Below are 23,696 nucleotides of genomic sequence, written 5' to 3'. Positions count from 1 at the left end.
GCACATTTAAGTTTATCCATGATATAAAGAATAAAAACATGTGAATACTGAATACTAGTTCATGTTGAGGTTTCCCTAATAAATGAAACTACTAATTGCAAAACATGAAACCGTGGTTAGCTATCATGTATAAAACAGTTTTATAAGAGTTGAAATTGAACCATATTGGTTAAATTTACCCAGATTACATGTTTACACAGTCTGTCAGTTTAATTTTATTATGATTTAGAACATTTTAGATACAGGATACAGGATATAGAACCTTCCTCTATACTTCTAGGTACACTGGATATAGGATACAAAACCATCCTATATACTCCTAGCTACACTGGATATAGGAGACAAAACCATCCAATATACTCATAGCTACACTGGATATAGGATACAAAACCATCCTATATACTCATAGCTACACTGGATACAGGATACAGAACCATCCTATATACTCCTAGCTACACTGGATACAGGAGACAAAACCATCCAATATACTCATAGCTACACTGGATATAGGATACAAAACCATCCTATATACTCATAGCTACACTGGATACAGGATACAGAACCATCCTATATACTCCTAGCTACACTGGATACAGGATACAGAACCATCGGATGCTTCTAATATTAATAGGGAGAACAATAGAAGTTGACAATTTAGAAATATATTGGTTTAGAACACTGACAACTGTTTCTCAACGGAAGCATGGTTGTGTGTGGGGGGGGGGGGCAAGGGATGAGGAAATTATAGAGAAAGGACTAGAATCACTAATTAAACAAGATTAAAATAGAAATAAAGAAGCAATATTTGCAATGAAAACAAAATCATTTTCCGCTTAAATTTTTTTTGTTCAACAGTAAGAGTAACGCTAACTAAGGGCGTTTATGATGTAAAACATTTATATATATATATCTTGATAGGAAATAGATTGAGAAGGAATCAGATCAGTTTTAGTTTTTGTTTCATCTTAATAAATGAATCTGTTAATTATCTGGCGTATCTTGGGTTAAAATCAGATGATGAAGCTGAATCTAGTTTCTAGTCTCTCCTTGTCTCAGGGTGTATATAGAGCCTTCAGCAACCATTCATACTGTTAAACTCTTTATATTCGATTTAATCTAAATTCTTTAATATGATTTTATTGTTAGGTGGATGAACAGATAAGTTCTATACAGGGTGGTCATTTATAACACTAGAAAACATACAGGATAGTCAACAACAAAATCTAGGAAATAAAAACGGGTTATCAAAGGCAAGATGGAGGAAAAAACAGGATGGTTATAAGTCATGAAAAAAGTCGGAAATGCATATTATTCTCAACATTTAAACCAGAGAATAACGTACAATGAACATTCCATTGTACGTTGTCATAATATGATAATTGTTTAAAAATATATTTAAACCAATAAACCGAAATTTGAACCTAGTTTGAATGTTTGTTTCTAAACATCTGTATCTTGTTAAGTTCTAATATGTTTTGACGTTGTAACAAATTCTTCTAATTATCCTCCAGTAATATCTGACAGGGCATCAGGGAGAAGGAATTAAACTATTTGCACTTTCATTTCATACTTCGAAACATAGGGGGGGGAGGGGGATGAATGAAGGGGGGAATAAGGAAGTGTTGACTGTTGAGGGAGGAAGTGTAGAAAGTAAGGGGCGGGGAAGGGTGCAAAAAGTTAAGTAGCATTGAGGGGGGTAAAGGCAAAGGGGTATAAGTAGGGGGTGTAGGTAAAGGGGATTGAAAAGTAAAGTGAAATTGTGGGAGTAAAGGGGTATAATTAAGATGGGTAGAAAGTAAAGTAGCGTTAAAGGGGTAAGGGGGTACAAGTTAAGGGTATGATGAGGGGATAGATGGTAAAGTGGGTAAGGGGGTTGAAAGTAAGTGGCTATTGTAGGGCGGGGAAGGGGATAGAAAGTAAAGGGCTATTGTAGGGCGGGGAAGGGGATAGAAAGTAAAGGGCTATTGTAGGGCGGGGAAGGGGATAGAAAGTAAGGGGCTATTGTAGGGCGGGGAAGTGTATAGAAAGTAAGGGTCTATTGTAGGGCGGGGAAGTGTATAGAAAGTAAGGGTCTATTGTAGGGCGGGGAAGTGTATAGAAAGTAAGGGGCTATTGTAGGGCGGGGAAGTGTATAGAAAGTACGATGGTATTGAGGTCGAAAGTTTATAATTGTTTAGAATAACAAAGACAAATAAAAACTGAGACAATGATCTTTTCCTAAACGAATTGCAGAAGAAAAATGACGTGACAAAAAGTTTTAGGGCTTTCGGAGAATGAAGGGGGGGGAGTAGATTTGGTAACTGGGGAAGGGGAGTAAATCTGGTAAGTGGGGTGGGGGGGAGTAAATCTGGTAAGGGGGGGGGTTCAAAAGTGATGATTGAAACCAATTAAAGGTTGAGTTAATTAAATCTTGTTAAAGAAAGGATGAAAGATAGAAAAGAAGATTCTACTATAAGAACCATGGGAAATAGCATTCAAGAGTTTGAAAGGGAAAATAACATATACAGTGAGAGCCAAAACATATTTGTCGTCTTCGTTATTTCTTAAAAATTAAAGGATAAATGAAAAAGGAGGAATGGAAGCTAAAGGGATCTATGTAGTTAGCACTGAAAGATAAATTATCGTGTATGAAGGGCTAGGACTGTGAAAATATTTAAATTGCAATAAATTATCAATAAATTTTTGTTTTTTCCATGATAATTTGTAGGTCTAAGTTAGATATAAATCATGAAAAATACTGTTTAGAAGTTGCCTCAGGATACTGGAAAATGACACGGACAAGGAGAGGTTCAACTATGAGCTCATTGCAGGACTAGGAGTAAACCAGAAACCATGAGTACAGTGCAGGACTAGGAGTAAAGGTTTAACACCAGAATCCATGAGTAAAGTGCAGGACTAGGAGTAGAGGTTTAAAACCAGAAACCATGAGTAAAGTGTAGGACTAGGAGTAAAGGTCTAAAACCAGAAACCATGAGTACAGTGCAGGACTAGGAGTAAAGGTCTAAAACCAGAAACCATGAGTACAGTGCAGGACCAGGAGTAAAGGTCTAAAACCAGAAACATTGAGTACAGTGCAGGACAAAGAGTAAACGTTTAAACCAGAAAAATTGAGTACAGGGCAGGACTAGGAGTAAACGTTTAAACCAGAAACCATGAGTACTGTGCCGGACTAGGAGTAAACGTTTAAAACCAGAAACCATTAGTACAGTGCAGGACTAGAAGTAAAGGTTTAAACCCTGAAACCATTAGTACAGTGCAGGACTAAAAGTAAAGGTTTAAAACCAGAAACCATTAGTACAGTGCAGGACTGGAAGTAAAGGTTTAAAACCAGAAACCATTAGTACAGTGCAGGACTAGAAGTAAAGGTTTAAAACCAGAAACCATTAGTACAGTGCAGGACTAGAAGTAAAGGTTTAAAACCAGAAACCATTAGTACAGTGCAGGACTAGAAGTAAAGGTTTAAAACCAGAATCCATGAGTAAAGTGCAGGACTAGGAGTAGAGGTTTAAAACCAGAAACAATGAGTAAAGTGTAGGACTAGGAGTGAAAGTCTAAAACCAGAAACCATGAGTACAGTGCAGGACTAGGAGTAAACGTTTAAAACCAGAAACCATTAGTACAGTGCAGGACTAGGAGTAAAGTGCAGGACAAGTACTCCTGGTTTAAAACCAGAAACCATGAGTACATTGTAGGACTAGATTAAAGTAAAGGTTTTGTGGAAGCGTAGGTTCAGATTATGGTCAAAAATTTCTCAAGTAATGTCAACAAATCATATTTCATTCATCTTTATCTCCAATACGGACTTCAAGTTATATATCAACCTTACTATTCATTAGTAGACACTCAATACATCCATTTATCTACTTCCCCGCGCACATATTCTATCATACTTCTTCTCGAGTCCTCCTTACTTTTCCCTCCATATCCTTGTTTTCTGAATCACTCTCTTCTTCTTATTTCCTCATCTCTCTCTTTCTTCTTCAATCCGTTTTCCCCTTATCTTTACCTCCCTTTTCCATCGTTTAAAAAATAACTTATTAAGTAGAGTAAGATTATAAAAGAACTGTTTTGCTTGCCTTGCTTTCTTTTGTTACATGACCTCAGGATGATCAGATAAAAAAAATTTGCATAAAAAAAAAGATTTGTTGTAAAATTTGACAAATCCACAAAAAAAAATCCTCGAATTTTATTGATTTATAATATACGACGAAAATATGTTAACAATGCAACAATAAAAAGTTAAAACAGAAGATGGGCGCGCAGCCCCCTGAAGCTTAGTATGATACATATATCTGGAGTTGATCTTGAATTGATCTGCTGTCAATAGAAAATTGTATATTCATAGAGAGATACTTCTTCTATTGTTCTTACACTGGAAATCTATTGACTGAACAACTGTATATTTCATGTCTGATAAACCCGACGGAGCTGAGGGGGGGGAGGGGAGTGCATTTTTTCAAGATTTGGGGAGGGGTTGACTAACTCTTATTGTTTATAGGTAACCATGTATCTATATATATAAAGTAGTAATCTCTGTTTGTTTGTCCAATCATAACTTATGAACCCCTTGACCGCCTTGATAGGGGTACTCGGAAGAACCTTCTGAATGTTCTTAGCTGGGTTAAAGATTCTTAAGTTCAGTGGTTTCACTTTTTAGGGAAAGTACAATTTTCAGTTATAGTTGGATTTGCAAGCTAGTACTATATAATATATATGAACATGAAGATTAGAGTTTAGAATCTTGCAATCCAGGTCTTTATCCTATTACTACTCAAGCTTAGTGTTATACAATACTTGATCATCTACTAATCCAACCCAATCCGAGGCATCAAACAGAACCTATACTCTTCTTCTTACAATTTAATCCATTCCATCGATACCTCGGAATCCAAACCAATCCAAGGCATCAGGCAGAACTGATAATTTTGTTTCTTACTATCCAATCCAATCCATCAATACCTCGGAATCCAATCCAAACCAATCCGAGCCATCAACAGAACTAATCCTATTATTTATCACAATCCAATCCAATCCAGCAATACCTCGGAATACAATCGAATTCAGCAATACCTCGGGATCCCATCGAATCCATCAATACCTCGGAATCCAATCCAATCCATCAATACCTCGGGATCCAATCCAATCCATCAATACCTCGGAATCCAATCCAATCCATCAAACCTCGGAATCCAATCCAATCCATCAATACCTCGGGATCCAATCCAATCCATCAATACCTCGGAATTCAATCCAATCCATCAATACCTCGGGATCCAATCCAATACAATCCATCCAGTACATTGAAACCGATCCTGTTTTTTCTTTGTTTCTTACAATTTAATTTAATCCAATTATAAAATCCAATCCAATCCACCAATACTTAATTTACCAACACCTCAAAATCCAATACAGTCAATTGATAGATGAGGATTCTATACAATCCGCAAATACATCGGAATCCAATTCAATCAAACAGTAGTTTATAATCTAATTTAGTTTTTTTTATTTTATTTTGTTTAAACAAAAAATATTCTGAGCAGACATAATTCTAATTAAGGGTTAAATCAATTTACTGAGTCTTTCTAAACATGGTTCAGAATATCATGAGTTATGCATTTAAGAATCACAGTAAACCAAAGTGTGCATGCTCTCACATTAAACCAAAGTGTGCAAACCAAAGTGTGCATGCTCTCCACAGTAAACTAAAGTATGAATGCTCTCACAGTAAACCAAAGTGTGCATGCTCTCGCATTAAACCAAAGTGTGCATGCTCTTACATTAAACCAAAGTGTGCATGCTCTCACATTAAACCAAAGTGTGCATGCTCTCACAGCAAACCAAAGTGTGCATGCTCTCCACAGTAAACTAAAGTATGAATGCTCTCACAGTAAACCAAAGTGTGCATGCTCTCACATTAAACCAAAGTGTGCATGCTCTCACATAAAACCAAAGTGTGCATGCTCTCACATTAAACCAAAGTGTGCATGCTCTCACAGTAAACCAAAGTGTGCATGCTCTCCATAGTAAACTAAAGTATGAATGCTCTCACAGTAAACCAAAGTGTGCATGCTCTCACATTAAACCAAAGTGTTCATGCTCTTACATTAAACCAAAGTGTGCATGCTCTCACATTAAACCAAAGTGTGCATGCTCTCACATTAAACCAAAGTGTGCATGCTCTTACATTAAACCAAAGTGTGCATGCTCTTACATTAAACCAAAGTGTGCATGCTCTCACATTAAACCATAGTGTGTATGCTCTCACATTAAACCAAAGTGTCCATGCTCTCACATTAAACCAAAGTGTGCATGCTCTCACTCAAAAACAAATCAGCAGTTGGCCAATTAATCCTTTTAAATCGAATTTAAGAATGTATATAGTTGGAGCTAAAAAAGTAGTAATTATTTATAAATGTAAATTTAAAGGCCAAGGAGTTGCGACACTTTAGAGTCGATCCAGTCTAGAATAACTTTCATAGCTATCTAGATATCTGTAATATGCAAAACATGTAATTAATTGAACCAAATCTAATTCTGTATTTTAGTAAAATGACATCTAAAACCTAACAAATAAGGGTTTACGGTAGGAAATACACCCTATCACACCCAACAAATATACAGGATCTAATCTTATATTTTATTAACATTCAGCCACCAGGACAACAATAGGTCTCAATTCCCGAACATTTTTTTCAACTTACTTCTCAATTAGTACCTCCTTCTATATTTTTCTAATCCTTCTATCTTTGCAACCTAATAAAGACCTCTGACACTTTAAACTATGAATTCTTTTAGATCAAATAATAAAAGTTTGAAACATCACATTATCAGATACGAAGATATTTGGATTATAAAATTGTGGCGAGTGGACAGTTTCTTTCTGTGTTTACTTTCTATACTTTCTACAATATTGTTCTAAACTTTTATCTTTAAATGCAGAAAACGTATTAAGTTCTTGTTCTATGAATTCTGTACTTCCATCCTTAAGTACAATATGTATTTATTTAGTGCTGTATCTAAACTTACATTTAGAAATATATAAAACTGGAGATAGTGCTTGACTTATAAATTCTCTATCTCCAAATATAGAAAATGAATTTGCGTAATCTGTTTTAAATTCAGTTCGGTCACTTTAAACCCTTGGAACAAATTAAATTGTAGGAGAGAAATTATGCAAATAATTGTTTAGCCCCCTGGGATAAATGATTTATCCAACAGTATAGAATAGTGAATAAATAATTTAAAACAAATCTATTCTAAATGTATGTCCATCCATGTACAGCATGCCTAATCTACGATTCAAAAAAGAGTTTTTAAAACCTGTATTTTTATCTAAATAGAGGGACATGTCCAATTCACAGCAGTACTCTGTTTTTATTTTTTTTTTGCAAGAAAGTGGAACATATCGTCGGTTTTCTAACTTAAAAACTGGTTAATTCTGACAGGTTTCTCCAATGTTTCTGAAGCAGAAATGCCCAGAGAGTCACTTCAAATATATCTTGATTTCTTGATCAGGGAACCATTGTGAATCGGACATGTCACTTTACAGTCCTTTTAAAATCAAAATATTAAATGTACAATAACAAAAATCGAGGAACTATAAACATTTAGTTCTTGTCATTTAACTGTTTTATAAAAGGAATGCTGAGAAGTTTGTTTTCAAAGTTTGCACCAGATTACATGTTTTCAATCCGAGTTATCCGTTTCCATGTTGGTTCTAGGTTTAAATGTTCGTTTCGTTGATCTAAATTTGATCCACGTCAAAAACCCGAGATCTAATAAAAGTTTACATCAAACATGTATACATCCAGGCTTTCAATTGAACCTGGAGGAAGGAAAAAAGAGTATAGACATTCGGTGTAATTTAACATTTTTTATCCTTTTTAAAATGTGTCAAGCTCATATAAAACCCCTTTCTTATATTATTCAGCTTGTCTATACTTTTCTACCAAGTCCCAACCCATCCTAGCCTTCTTATATTTTCTATTTGTCCTTTATAAACTCCACCTACTCTAAGGTATACCCTGAGAAGTGAACCAGGACCCCCACCAAGACCGGATAAGATGAAAAAGGTTTGAATTGCTAAAATCGGTTGAAGAGCTGAATAGGTTGGATATCAAGATATCCATCAGGAATCTGATCGGTTAATCAGTCCATCAGATCATGCTTTATTCTCTTCTTTATGAACATTTTCTATACCCTTCATCACTTTTTGATTTATGCAGAATCAATTCTATTATTTAGGTTAAGCAGACCCAGTTTTGTTTACTCATATTTTGTCTAATAGTTTTATCGGAAAACAATGCTTCATGATCAAAGTAACAAAATCTTAAAACTCTGCAACCAATGAAAGTGCATATATCGAAGGAAGAGAGGGTTTAAAGCGCATATTTTTTGTACTTAAATATTGATGTAAAGCTGAGGAATTGCCAACGTAATTTCAATTAACACTATTTTAAAAAGTAAACTTTAACTACATGATTTAGCTGAATTTGCCACTTTCTGGAATCAGAAAAATTTCATCCATTTTTCTTGCTGCTTCAAAACTAATTTCTTAAATAGACACATTTCGTTGTAATTTTAAGTTACGATCCTTCGCGATGATACCCTTTAAAGGGAGTGACCGGCTATGTAAGGTAGTTGAACTGAGTATGCAGTGTTGTGGAAAACTTCTTTCGGATTCATTTGAGACATATTAAACTTTTTAAAGATCTGGAAATCCCGAGTTTGAGCGTAAATTCGACGTTCAAAACTCCTATTTTGGGGGTGGATACGTTTTCAGAATTAGTTTTTTTTTTAATTATTAAATAACGACAACGAAAAAAAAATTATAAATTATACAGTAATCTAATTAGATGGTTAGGAACATATTTCTCAATAGGAATTTGTCAATAAATCAATGCTAAAATCGATTATTTCGTTTTTATTATTATATTGAATTTCTTATCTTCTTTGAATTTATTCGCAGATTTCTTTAAATTCTTCAAATATCGTCTTTTCAATAATAATTCTAGAAAATCTGTGAAAATCTTTGTAAACAATGAGAAACCAGAATAATGAGAAAATAGAAAATAAAATGTCGTTGTAATTTTAAGTTACGATCCTTCGCGATGATACCCTTTAAACCTTTTTCTTTCTCGCTGATGTGGAAGATATCTTTCTTAAATGAAAAATTCCTCCTTTGTTCCTACAGCAGAATTCTGCAAGTGACTTTCAAAGAGAAACTACAATTTAAAAAAAAACTTCTAAAATAAAAACAATGGTTTATCATACATTCATATTCAGAGTTTTTAAGGAAACCCTGCATTTTGAATCAGACATCCTACTTTAAAATGAAGAGTAACTTTAAATTACGTCTACAGATCCATTTACGAAAAACTTTTTAAAAAGGTTCAATTAATATTCTTTCAAAACAAATTATGCTTAAAAAATAAAACGAAGACAGAACCATTTATTTGTTCTGAAGAAAAATGAGAATTGTGATTTGTTTTATTTTGTAAAAAACAAATTCATGGTTTGTGTCAAATTAAAACTGATTTATGTGTGGACTAATGTCCTCCTATCGGTTTTTATTACATGTTTTAACGCCATTGTCTATTTTTACTCAATTATACTTTCATTGTTCCATTGTATCAATCTAATCCACTGTTCTTACCTATCAATATATTCTCTAAGTCTAAAAGTTCACAAAAATCACCAAATCCAAGATCTGTAAGTTTGGGTTCACTAATGTGTATGTGTATGTGTGCCGAGAGATGTTCACTGGTTGGGTTCGCAACACCGACTGTCTCTGAGCAGGGTTGAGGGGACGGCGTCTAAACGCAACAAATATTAATAAACCCAGCGTAAAAAGCGCAGGAAACCTTGAATAGCAGAAATGTCTGAGATGGAATGGGGGGGAGTAAGTGTTGACATGATATTTTTAAAGAAATAAATGGTTGAATGTGGAAGGGGGTTAAACTAATCAAAAGAATTCTAGTTTGTATCATTTCACGGTTTCATTTGAACGGATTTGCGAAGCGTGAATTAAATATTTATATAAAAATTATACGGTTTGTGGGCATTTCTAACAGTAAAGAAAAAAGGATAAAAGAGGTGATAAAAAGTGTTTTATTCGCGAAAAATCCATAAGAATTATAAATAAACCAGAATTTTTGCGTTCATGTAAAATCCATGTCAGGTGGTAAAAAATACTACTGGTTTAAAACAAGAACCGCGAACAATTCTCTAATTAGGCAAATTGAAAATTGCGGATTTTTCAAACATCGCCTTCTTGCTCTTGGGAAATTTCTATTTAATTTACCTCAACTGTTTTCTTTACATAACATCAGGATGGATAAATATTTTAATAAGAGAAGATACAATCATGACAGGAATTTTTTATAAAGTAGAATTAATTAACTGTTGCGATGCACATTGTACACTTTGTGCTAATGGTTTTCCAAGGTACTCAATGTTCAGACAAAGGTCCATGTTCAGACAAGTTTAAAAAAAGGTATCGTTGTAAATCGAACATTTCACTTTACAAATTACACTTTCAATCCGTAAATACGCATTTCAAAAATATTAACTTTAAACTGTTTTGGGGGGATTTGGCGCAATCTCTGAAAATGTTTTAATTACAAATATCCGAAATGCCCGTCTTTAGAAGAAACCGTAACTCGAAGGAATACGTTACACTCCATTAAAAAAATATTTTGAAATCCGAAGCAAACTAGGACTTGTCAAAATCCATAATATTTGAACTTTAAGCTTTTTGTCCGTTATCCTAATCATAGTTGTTCCAAATGTATATATGGTGAACAAATATCGGAAATGGACGCTAATTAAAATTAATTGCTGGAAAAATAATTAGTTCAATTCAATCCTTCATTCTCCATCTTGTTTCTGAGGTAGGCAGTGTCAAAAATAATACTTAAAACAAATAATATGTGAGAGAATTGAAACTGTATTTGTCTATAATTTGACCAGAAAATAACAGTGTGCAACGAATGCTGGTAAAAATGCATCAAATATATGGGTAGTGCCTGGTCTTATGGTATTTCAAGAATGCAAGGAGTAAAAATCAGCATTCACTTAGCAAACCTGGTTAGTTACAATTTAAAAAATTTTATCTCTAAAATTGTTGAATAAGAATAATTTTAAAACTAAAAAAGATTGTCAATAAAAGAGAGCAATAAACAATATAGACGTTTAGCGTTTAACTTTTAATATATACTAGCTACAGGAGGGCCCGGCGTTTCCTGTGGAAATTTTTTTTTTAAAACAAAAATTTTAAAAATTACAAATTTTGAACAATAATCAAATTTTTTTTTTAGCCTAAGACACTCCCCAGGTTACCCACGAGTATCTTCAAAAAATACAGCCCAATCGGTCCAGCCGTTTGGCCGGCCATAGGGAACATTTTTATAAATATCTTGTTTTATCATATGTATGAGGGAGGGGTGGCTCCTCCAATGGTTTTGGAGTGCTCCCAGGATTTTGGAGTTGCCCCCAGAGTTTTGGAGTAAAATGGCTAATCAAAACTACATGATCGTCACAGGCTACTTGGACTGAAATTTGCGAATTTTTCTGCAAATTTTTCAATTTTTGGTTTTAAAGTTCCCTTTATAAATGACTTTTCATTAAAGGTCAGATAAATTTTACTCCAAAACCATAGGAGAAACTCCAAAATCCTGGGAGCACTTCAAAACCCTGGGAGCAGCCACCCCTCCCTCTATGTATAGATGTGGTATCTACCAATTTTGATTATTGGTTTCCCTTTCTTAGCAGCTGAAGAATGTCGTAAAGGTTTAAAATATTTTGTTCTGCTTGTTCAATACATTCTAATCCTTACTGGCTCTTTATCTAATAATTTAGGTTGCTACCTTAGAAACTAAACTTTCTCTGTTAAAGTTAATCCAATCAATTTTTGAACGAAGCTGAGAAATTTCCAAGTTTCCCAATAAAAATTTGAGGCAAATCGGTCAAAGGACTAATTATTTCTGACCAAACATATAAACAGCAAACAAACAGAGATAGTTTTTTATGTATATAGAAAGTATACTAGCTAAATTGCCCGGCGTTGGCCGTGAAAAATAAATAATCCACAGAAAACTACCTTCTGCATCGAAAACGTATAATGTATAATTATATTAAAAAACCTTTTAAACAATTTGTGCTAAATTTAATACAAGGCGTGGTGAGTCGGTGGTCAATATTTTTCTTTTTAAAACATAATCACCGTAAAATTAAAATCACCCATGCTAGATTTTACTTAATAATTTGTCATGGGAACCCTCCTTAAATAACACTATACACAGAGTATAGACCTGAAAACCAGCCTCCCTGTTTAAAAACTGGCATATCAACTTGTTTCTTTAGTTTTTATGACTCGTAATATTTGCATAAAGGGCCAGAGGACTTTTACCTATTTGAATTTGACCTTTACTTTTATACAAATAGTTTAATTGCATGCAGCCTGGGTCTTCAGTTTTAGGTTAAGGTTTATGTTTATGTTTAGGTTTAGGTTTAGGTTTAGGTTTAGGTTTAGGTTTAGGTTTAGGTTTAGGTTCTTGTTACAGAAAAGTCCAGAGTTTGCTGTAGTATGAGTTTTATATGTTGGCAGACAAATACAAGGACTTTGTGGCTGATCAATATAAGGTTTCTTGTAGCAGACGAATGCAAGGATATTGTAGCAGACAAATGAAAGGGTCTTGTGGCAGACGTACGCACGGTTCATGTAGCAGACGAATGCAAGGTTATTGTAGCAGACGAATGTAAGCATCTTGAAGCAGACGAATGCAAGGCTCTTGTAGCAGACGAATGCAAGGTTATTGTAGCAGACGTATGCAAGGATCTTGTAGCAGACGAATGCAAGGGTCTTGCAGCAGACGAATGCAAGGATATTGTAGCAGACGAATGTAAGGTTTATGTTGCAGACGAATGCAAGGCTCTTGTAGAAGACGAATGCAAGATCTTGTAGCAGACGAATGTAAGGATCTTGTAGCAGATGAATGCAAGGATCTTGTAGAAGACGAATGCAAGGATCTTGTAGCAGACGAATGTAAGGATCTTGTAGCAGATTAATGCAAGAATCTTGTAGAAGACGAATGCAAGGTTTCTGTAGCAGACGAATGCAAGGATCTTGTAGCAGATGAATGCAAGGATCTTGTGGCAGACGAATGAAAGATTTCTGTAGCAGACGAATGCAAGGTTTCTGTAGCAGACGAATAATTAAGTATTTTATCTGTTAAGAATCACAGTTTTCGACATTAATCAGTTGGGAACTAACCATCCAATCTTAAATTCAATTATATTTAATTCATTCAATTTATTTAATTGAAATATTCTTTTAATTGTTCTTAATAATTCATCTATCTCCAAGGAGTTCCAAGAAATTTGAGACTAATATGACGATTGTGAACTCGTCTTGTGTTTACTATAGATAAATAACGAAAATATTAATATTTCACCCCATTTTATAAATTTATTTATTGAATTATATTCTGTACAAAAAGAGGGTTTTTTGGGACATGCTTTGCAAAACATAGTTACGACAGATACGCTTCTAATTGGAACTGCATTTATGCACCTATTCACTCTTTGTTTTAAATTCTCTGGGTGTCGGTGTAAACTTGAATCATGGTTTCACATGTTTAAAACTATAAATCATGCATCAGGTTGACTTAGAATACAAGCTTTACGACCGTTCCATTTAAATTGCCCAGCCCCCTCCCCCCCAACAATTCAGTTCCCAGCAAGCAAAAGATCATGTCAAATAGTAATAAGACCAATTTTCTAGGTTTAAATTTTCCTCCGCTGAAGATTGAAATCTCATTGTGATTGAAAACAAAGTTTTTGTGGCAGGTTCATTGTTTTTCACATAGGGTCATCCGGAGAGCACAGAGTAATTAGATCGTAAACAAGGGGGTGGCCGGGAGGGGGGGAGGGTCTGAATTTGTTCCGATCTGAACCGCTTTGCAAGACATATTTATCTTTAACTATTTATTTCATTAAAATGAAATTACAAAACAATGAAATTAAAATTAATTTATAATTCAAAAATAATTTTGTTTAATTTTCAACTAGTTCTTAACATTGCATTTATGTTAAATTGAGTAAATATATTATAATTTTTTTAAATAGCTAACTTAATAAATAGTTTTTTTTTTCTTAAAGCATAACAAAATTTTATCACACGTGGTATAATTACAAATATAACCTTTCAAATGAACACGTTTCCATATTTTTCATAATTTGAAATTTTAATTTTTTCTCAGTGTGGGAAAATAACAGACATTGTTTACCCCAGTCTGGACTGTAAACTTTTTAAAAAACAACAATTTTTCAAAACCGTGTTTTAGCAGAAGCTTTTTCAAAACTACCGAAAACGATTTCCAAATAATTTAAATCTGGTTAAGACGGATCAAAATATGAGCAGAAGATAAAACTCATCTCTTCTTGGATAAAAGCTTGGAGGTCTGGCCAACGAGAGATGAGAAAATGCCTGATTTAAATCATTTCCATAATTCAAAAGTTGTCACCTTTGAATTTTCGATTTTTTAAAATTTGGAATATCATTAACAAAGATTATCAGCAAAATGCGATTTGAAACGATACCAAGTTTCGTTACTTTTTATCTTCAGTTTTAAGCTTGGAGCTAGTAGGCTCATATTCTTGGAGCTAGTAGGCTCATATTTTTGGAGCTAGTAGGCTCATATTCTTGGAGCTAGTAGGCTCATATTCTACGATTTAAAGTTTTCATAATCACAGGCATAGACAAAACAGAGTCTATTTTCAAGCAAACTTAAATTCATGTGACTCTAAAAACCTTTATCTGAGTAGCAATGAGCAAGATATCTTCGTTTTTCTATTTCAAAAAGAGATAACGTTTTTGCCACAATCTCTGACTTACTAATCCCTTTATATTTGTAACCCAATGTTGACATTTCAAACGATGAATTCTATTAAATTAAAAAAAAAAAGTTTGAAATATCAAAGGTCTACGCGCGACATTGTGTTAAAAAGGTAACGAAATTTGAAAATTTGAGTATGTGGCAAAGACTCAGTTTCTTTTTCAATTTTCTTACTGGTTTCTGTCTCTCGGTAATATTGTCATTTTCAAGCAAATATATCTTTATTTTTGTCGAAATATATATTGCAGATTACATTGTATTGGCTTGACGAAAAATAATTTCTGCATGGCTGGAATGTAATAAGCATTGCTTAAGTCTAAATAGGATTTCAATGCCTAAATATGCCTGATTAAACTATGAAATGTAAACCGACTAATCCCATCAAAGTTAATCTTAACATTGATTAAAATCACTTAGTAAGACTTTCAGTGACTGAACTTTAAAGGTAGAATACTAAACCATAAAATATCCATCTCCTGTAGATACCTTTCATTCAAAATTAAGATAATTAAAATAATTATTTCATCAATTATAAATAAAATGGTTTTATCCTGATAGATATTCATACATATAAATTCACGGTTTTTCCCCTCCCATTTTCAACTCCTTCCTTACTCCTTCTCCTCTCTCGTCTCAGCGTTTCAAACCCTTATCCAGCCCTAAAACCTTCTGAAACCCATCTTCTGGTTGTAAACACGAGTTTTACGCATTTTTCCAGCTGGGATACTGCTCTTTCATTTAGTCTCATCCATACACCCTGTATTTATTCATACATACTGTATTCATTCATAAACCCTGTATTCATTCATAAACCCTGTATTCATCCATAAACCCTGTATTAATCCATTCACCTTGTATTCATCCTTAGACTCTGTATTCATCCATACACCCTGTATTCATTCATACACCCTGTATTCATCCATACACCCTGTATACATTCATACACCCTGTATTCATCCTTACACCCTGTATTCATCCATACACCCTGTATTCATTCATACACCCTGTATTCATCCATACACTCTGTATTCATCCATAAATCCTGTATTCATTCATACACCCTGTATTCATCCATAGACCCTGTATTCATTCTTACACCCTGTATTCATCCATACACATTGTATTCATCCATTCACCCTGTATTCATCTATAGACCCTGTATTCATCCTTACACGCTGTATTCATCTATACACCCTGCATTCATTCATACACACTATATTCATCCATACACACTGAATTCATCCATACAGACTGAATTCATCCATACACCCTGTATTCATTCATACACCCTGTATTCATCCATACACCCTGTATTCATCCATACACCCTGTATTCATCCTTACACGCTGTATTCATCCATACACCCTGTATTCATCCTTACACACTGTATTCATCCATACACACTGCATTCATCCATACACACTGAATTCATCCATACACCCTGTATTCATTCATACACCCTGTATTCATCCATACACCCTATTATTTGTTTATTTTTGTATTTTGACAAAACTTTCACTTGTTATCTACATTTTTTATCTTCTTCATGTTCTTCATGTTCTTCATGTTCTGCATGTTTTTCATGTTTTTTATGATCTACATGTTCTACAAGATCTACATGTTCTACTTTTTACATTTTCTACTTTTTACATTTTCTTCCTGTTCTGTGTGTGCTACACTTTGCATTTAAGAATTCAGGGGTGTTTATTGTATACATAAAATATATATTTTCATTTAAGTATTATTTAAAATTAAACAAATCTAGATGCCCAAACTCAAAGCATTAATTCAAATTTGACACTCCTAACATTGTAAAGAATATTATCCCTGAATGAAGGGAAAGAATGAGAAGATTTAAAATAATAACTCCATTGTGTTCCCTTAAATAAGGTCTAGAAACGACTTTAACTACAAATTACTTTGTACATAAATGATTATTTTAATTATCATTTGGTATGTTAAAAAATCAATTTAAAGATTCAATTACAACAGAGATATCTTCAGGAAAATCTAGTTTTCAACACTGTGGAACAATGAGTTTTACAATTATTTAAAACCCGTATTTTACTATAGGATTATTTTGTCTGGGTTATGAGATAATTTTAAAAACCATCTTTTCTGTTTAAACCTTACCAACAAATACACGCCCTTACTTAGAAACTATACACCGTAAAAACGTCTCATTGTTATCAAGTGAATCCTATTTTTTTTATAATATTGCATTCCCGTTTCACATACGCTACCTAGCCGGTCTCTCCCTGTTATAAGTAGTCTGAAGTGAACTAATTTATATGTAACTTTTCACTTCTAGTCTATATATCGTATTTATAAACATTTTTATTTACATTATTGTATTGTATTATTATTATTACTATTGTATTAAAACGGTAAGACGTTTTGTTGACAGCGTATAGTACACATTTACGGTATTTTCGTTTAACGTTTTAACCAAATTTGGTCAATTAAGAAATGATTATCTAACTAGCGCTGTAATCAGTCAGCCATCTCAGGCTAATTGTTGTAATAAATGTATGTAGGAATTTGATAGGGCATGAAAATAAACATAAAATACCGTTTCGCTTTATTTACACTAATTAATTTTTCTTAATATCACTGATAGTAAAATCCTGGGCCTTGCGGAGTAGGGAAGGTAGGCCAGCCAAAACAATTTCTCGTCTGAGCCACATTATCATCATTTTTTTCGACCGAACCACCTTGAAATCCTCATTTTTTCATTATTATGTTTTCAGAGTGTCCAATCCTTGAAGGTATTTTTTATTCGGCTACGTTAGGGCATAAAATATTTGAGTAATGCATCATATTGGAATCTTTGAATCCATGAGATTTATGTCAAAGTTATTTAGGTGAAAATTAAATCTCAGCTCTGCCTACGTAATGACGTACCTTCACGATATAAAATAAAATAGCAAAACATAGCTCACATTCTTAGCTAACTAACTTAGGTAACATAGTTAACATGGCTTACATAGTTATCACAACTCATCTGCCCAACAAATTTAGCTTTAGCTCAATTAACTTACATAGCATACAGATCTAACCTAGCTCGCTTTAGTTTATATTCCATAATTAACTAAGCATAAGCAAGAGTTATAAATTTCATGCAAATATTATTAACATCAAATTTGTTCCATTATGAATATCTAATGCATCAGCACGTGTTAAAGTGTTCTGTTAGTCCAGGTGTGCTGTGAGAATCCAGCATTTTATCCAAGTATACATTATAGTCTATACTGTATACTGTATAGTAGACAGATCAAAGCTCCCTTGCACTTCCACCTAGCACCCCACAGAGGTCGTAATGGGTTTATGCAAGGGCGGAGAAGAGGCGACAAAAATATAAACCGGGTCTTCAATCCCAATTGTCTGATTAGCTTAATGTTCGGGTTGTTTTTAATGTTTGACACTTTATAAGATATGGAAAAGAGAAGAATTGCTCCCTGAGTTTCCATAGCTGAGAAATATTATTATTTAGTGGATTATCTTTTTATGCAGTTTAAATCCTAATCCTTCCTCTAAAATAATTCTTCTTGTGTCATAAATGCATAGATTAAATTTTAAAAAAATTACTAGCTAAAATGTAATTTGTACAATGCGCATTATTACATATACGTTTGAAAGTAACAATTTTATTTCTAATGTACTTCAATATTAAAACAGTTATGAAATAGAAAATATGAAAAATTTACCTTTAAATGGGGGGGGGGGGGGTAAATAAGTTCTTACACTCTCTCTCTTACACCACATTTTGAATCCCGAAACATGGTATTTGTTTTTGTTTCAGAATGATACCGAATAAATGTCTGTCTCATAGCCTAGTTTTTATGTTTTTTTGGACTCCTCGTCTATTGTGTATTTACCGATTTCTAATCAAGTTTGGAATAAAGGAATTGAGTCTTTGCTACAAACTCAAATATTCAAATCCATAAATATTTGCAACCGGGTGGTATGAAGCTTTGAAATTTCAAAATAAGATTATTCAATGTAAAAGAATTCATAGTTTGAAATAGCTAAGGTCTACGACATTGGGTACCAAAGATATTGGTATTAGAAAATCAGGGTTTGTGACAAAGACTCAATTCCTTTAGGTCGGGGGTTTCTTTAATTGTTGTAAAAAGTATTTTATACATCTTTATTTCTCCTCTAATTCCCTGCCATGCACGGCACTGGGCGAAGTACAATGCAAACCCTATTAACGTACTTTTGTAGAGATTTTATTGTTTAATAGTTTCTTTAGCGGCCGGGCTTTTCTCTTAGGTTGGAGCAAAATTACGTCTTGAAAAGTGCAAGTGACCATGAATACTGTGCAGGCCTGCTTAACCGAACCAAAATGGTTGGCAACGTTTATTTTCCCTTTTGGCAAAATAATAATTGTTCATTTAGCCTCGTAAACTCTATAAACAGTTCACTAATAGGGGAAGATAATGCGCTAATTTAGCTGTGAAAATCCGCAAAATTACTGTATTTCAAAATGCCATTGATGAATATTGAATACTGAGACGTCAAACTTCTGGAAAATGAGAGAGATACGCTATGGAAAATGGAAATACAAAATCGTCATTGCGAGAATTAATCGAGATTGACATGGCGCGCCAACTTGGAAAACCCATCAAGATAAAACGATTCTGGACATGGCTAATAATAGATTTTTTCTTCATACAGCTGATTGTTGGACCGTTCACGGTTTCTGTGTGGTGTGCTGGGTGGCAACTTTACGACACATTTTTCTTCTGGATCGCTCGTAGCTTGCTAAGCTCTGGTAACTCTACAAACGAAAGTGATACATTTGAAAGTTCTCCGGAATACATAATCCAGGCAATCATTTGCTTGGTGATCGGTACTGTCAGTAGTATTTTGCTTGTGGTATTCAGCCAAAACCTAGAAGATTTTGCTGCAAGGACCGGTAAAGATGTATACTTTTTAGTCTCAAGATTGTTTTCAGTATTAAGATTTTTTACAACCTTGCTCTACTGGAAAGGATCTTTTGATCTGTTGTACTCTGTGGATATTTGGGAAACCTCGGTCATAACTCTTTCCCTCGCCTTTGTTGTGCTCAAAAGCTGTGGTTGTTTTAAAACTGCTGCAGTAACACCGCCCTTAGGCGTTTTTCTAGACTCCACTAGGAATTATGTTCAAATCGATTCCTTTCTTGAAAGTAAAAGAACAGATTCTTGGAAAAACAGATGCCTGGACGGGTTGGTCACAACACTTTTGGAAATAATTGCAGCGGTCTGGTGAGTAATTTTTATGATAAAATAATCAATTTAATTTTAACCAACCGCGGGACGATCATTTATGATAATTGAAGAACATTCTATGCATAAGACGAATTATCATTAAAATACGTATTTTTTCTACAAACTTAAAAAATTCATGTTAAGCTATTGTTATTGTACTCTTTAAATATATCCCCCTCTTTCCCCCAAAAAGAGATCATTATAAGTAAAATTAATGATTTTATACTAAAATTCTTTGTTGTGTTTAGTACCTACGCAACTTGGACGATCCTGGATCATTTGTTTGATGTTCTGGGTTTTCCATTCTCTGTCATCCTGTACAATCATCTGATATCTATTCTCCTGGCTCATCTCCTCTCCGCTCTCATATTCGTTCTACAGTTCAAATATCTCAGGGAGCAAAAATAGAACCTTACAGAACCTTAGCAAATAATTTTGATACAGTGGTTTCCTATATCTAATAGACAGTTTAATTAGATGAATGAATTATGATGACATTATTATTAATTACATATTAGTAAACCTAATCTTTCATTTATAAACAAAAAATAAAAGGATTGTTGACGGGGTGAGGGGGGAGGGTGGTTCAAGGATCTTTTGATAAGAATTTACAAAAGTTCTAGCCTAGATCTTCAAAAGATTAAGCAAATTAAAGGGATTGTAGACATCATTTCAAATGACCCTTTGTTTTTATAGTAGCATGTCTGATTCACAAAGGTACCTTATAAATCGTTGTCTAATCAAGAATGAATGAGATATTCATGATTTGGTTGAATTAGTTCTTTTCAATTGTGATTTCTCTTAAACAGTGACTTGCGGATTTGCAGTTACAGAAACTGAGGAGGAAAATTTTGAGAGTTAGATATTTGTCAAAAAAATGTTTTTGATCAGATAAAAATGAAAAGGGTATCTTTGCGAGGCATGGTCCTATTTAAATGTAGGATCACTTGATATTACAATGCAACTGCACTCCTTGAACAAGTGGAAGATATTTCTAAGCTTTAGGTTTCATGCTGAGAGTACTTCTTGGTTTCTCAAGGTATAACGTATACAAGCATTATGTACTTTAAACAAATAAATTGTCTATTCTTTCAATAAATAGAAATATCCTAGTTCACACCATCTTAGCTATAACTAAACAAAGAGGTGGCTAATTAGTTTTTTCTAAAATTCAAAACCATATAAGGAAAAACATTAGTAGCCTTGGACATTATAACAATTGAGAGCATCAGTTAAAATACTTAAAAATCACACTTCATTTAAATAATGAAGTAATCAATTTACAAAGATGATTTTATCAATTGGTTCTCGTGAATTTATTTAACAAAGATTGAAGTAAAATAGCGAAACCACTCTTTTGCTTCTGAAAAAATAGTAAGTTCATGCCACCTTTTGTATAAAGTACATCTTGCCTTACTAATCTTATATTTAGGAGATTTTCTTTACTTTACTCCTGTTTTTGTCCCTTCTGTCTACAACATCATATATCAGAGGATGGTGGCATATATTCGGATTATTATTTGTCAATGGTAAGATATATTTGTACTGTAGCAAGTTATCATTTCTTCTGTTTCTAAATATATCTATTGGAATTAGCATTTTTTAAGACTATATGGCTCATGAAGGATTTGAGTTTTTGCCACAAACTCCGATTTTCTAATTCCTATATCTTTTCAACCAGATAGTGTAAACCTTTGATATATCAAAATTAGGGTAAATGATCTCACAGAATTTGAAATATCAATTGGGAACTATACGCATTGTACAATCCTTATAGATAACGCTTTAATACAACTAACTTAAGAATCACCTCATTTTAAGCTATTATCCATATAATCATCATCAGTTTAGTTCTTTAATGAAGATATAGGTCAAGGTTCTAACAAATGAACCCCCCCCCCCCCATATATCCTTCTAATTAAACCAGGATTTGAATTAACATATTTGTATTGAATGATGTTAGGAAATAATACTAATTAGGACATGAAGAATTAGGAAGCTATAAACCTTATTCATTGCAGGATATCCGCACTACCTTGAGTTCTTCTTCTTATTCATCAGTTTTGCAGGAATACTAGCTCTAGGTATATCATCATACAACCACTCCGGTATATCCAGGGAGTCCAGGAGAGAGGAGGAGGGAATACTCTTCCCGTTCTTCTACTTCTCATACTATCTCAGGGAGAAGCATCAGGAGCAGGTTGAACACAATAACAGAGTTCTGGATTCAGTTGTAGATGATCTTGGTAATATCATAATTAGACATTAAAAAAAATATATATATATTTTATATTAATAATGCTATATTGATTTAGTTTTTTGTCTGGAACCCTTGAACAATGCTGACAGGGATGATGGAAGTTCTCAATAAATAACTTAATGTTCAAATAGTTCGAATAAAGATTAGTATACGATATTAGTTTCATTCTAAAGAAACAGAATCACCTTAATCTCATGTTGTGCTGTATCTACAGGTTGATATATCAATTCACATATACATATATTTATTACAGTGTCGCGTGCTACTGCTATCCGTGGAATTTACTGGATAATCTCGTCAATTTTGCCTATTTCAGTAATTCATTATTAACATTTACACATTTTTCATATTCAAAGCTTCATTTACAGTAAATACCAAGTACTTATTCATATTATATACTGCTTATTAATACTTATATATATAATAACTGATTAATGTTACTTATACTCATATACTTTACATGATTTTCCTTGAGAAATATTTCCGTGCTCTTGTTGATATATGAACAGCATGAAAGCACATAGGATGATAAATTGATGAAACCAAACTTGACACTCTTGATCTTCAGATAGGGAGAACATACATATACATATACGGAGATCACTGTACATTTCCAATTGTGATGGGACCCACAGAGAATATAGGGATATAGGGTAGGATGGAAAGTAAAGGGTAGATACAAGTATATGCTGGAGAATAAAGGGTAGATACAAGGATATGCTGGAGAGTAAAGGGTAGATACTAGGGTAGGATGAAATGTAAATGGAATATACAAGGGTAGGATGGAGAGTAACGGGTAAATACAAGGATATGCTGGAGAATAAGGGGTAGATACTAGGATAGGATGAAAAGTAAAGGGTGGATACAATGGTAGGATGGAGAGTACAGGGTAGATACAAGTATATACTGGAGAATAAAGGGTAGATACAAGGATATGCTGGAGAGTAAAGGGTAGATACAATGGTAGGATGGAGAATAAAGGGTAGATTCAAGGATATGCTGGAGAGTAAAGGGTGTATACAAGGATATGCTGGAGAGTAAAAGGTAGATACATAGATATGATGGAGAGTAAAGGGTAGATACAAGGATATGCTGGTGAGTAAAGGGTAGATACAAGTGTAGGATGGAGAGTAAAGGGTAGATACAAGGATATGCTGGAGAGGAAAGGGTAGATACAGGGATATGCTGGAGAGTAAAGGGTACATACAAGGATAGGATGGAGAGTACAGGGTACATACAAAGATAGGATGGAGAGTACAGGGTATATACAAGGATACGCTGGGG

At 33.8% G+C, this 23,696-nt stretch overlaps 2 protein-coding genes across 2 annotated transcripts in view; one reads left to right on the top strand and one right to left on the bottom strand.

Annotated features, from left to right (window-relative positions):
• The window catches only part of LOC111712644 (uncharacterized), a gene marked incomplete at its 3' end in the record, with an annotated part of 31,710 nt that extends 21,939 nt beyond the window's left edge, over positions 1-9,771 (bottom strand). Inside the window, 1 exon segment of the mRNA XM_023487322.1 lies at positions 9,656-9,771.
• Positions 9,772-19,351: 9,580 nt separating this feature from the next.
• LOC111712646 (uncharacterized) lies at positions 19,352-22,568 on the top strand. The gene is made up of 6 exons (XM_023487326.1): positions 19,352-20,149; positions 20,401-20,547; positions 21,158-21,191; positions 21,585-21,681; positions 22,174-22,398; positions 22,468-22,568. Exons 1-6 carry the CDS (start codon positions 19,449-19,451, stop codon positions 22,521-22,523), a joined length of 1,260 nt encoding a protein of 419 aa, XP_023343094.1. The 5' UTR covers positions 19,352-19,448; the 3' UTR covers positions 22,524-22,568.
• Positions 22,569-23,696: the final 1,128 nt, after the last annotated feature.

Source organism: Eurytemora carolleeae, unplaced genomic scaffold, assembly GCF_000591075.1.
Source record: "Eurytemora carolleeae unplaced genomic scaffold, Eaff_2.0 scaffold1124, whole genome shotgun sequence".
In the NCBI taxonomy this organism is placed as follows: Eukaryota; Metazoa; Arthropoda; class Copepoda; order Calanoida; family Temoridae; genus Eurytemora; species Eurytemora carolleeae.
The sequence above is the reverse complement of the archived record's forward strand: the minus strand, read 5'-3'. Positions and strand labels throughout refer to the sequence as shown.

What these genes read in the sequence shown, in the direction of transcription:
- LOC111712646 (XM_023487326.1), top strand. Translation starts at nt 19,449, where the DNA reads ATGGAAAATGGAAATACAAAATCGTCATTGCGAGAATTAATCGAGATT. An exon ending in GAAATAATTGCAGCGGTCTG is followed by an intron (nt 20,150 to 20,400) that starts GTGAGTAATTTT and finishes TGTTGTGTTTAG; the next exon opens with TACCTACGCAACTTGGACGA. An exon ending in TTCAGTTGTAGATGATCTTG is followed by an intron (nt 22,399 to 22,467) that starts GTAATATCATAA and finishes ATATTGATTTAG; the next exon opens with TTTTTTGTCTGGAACCCTTG.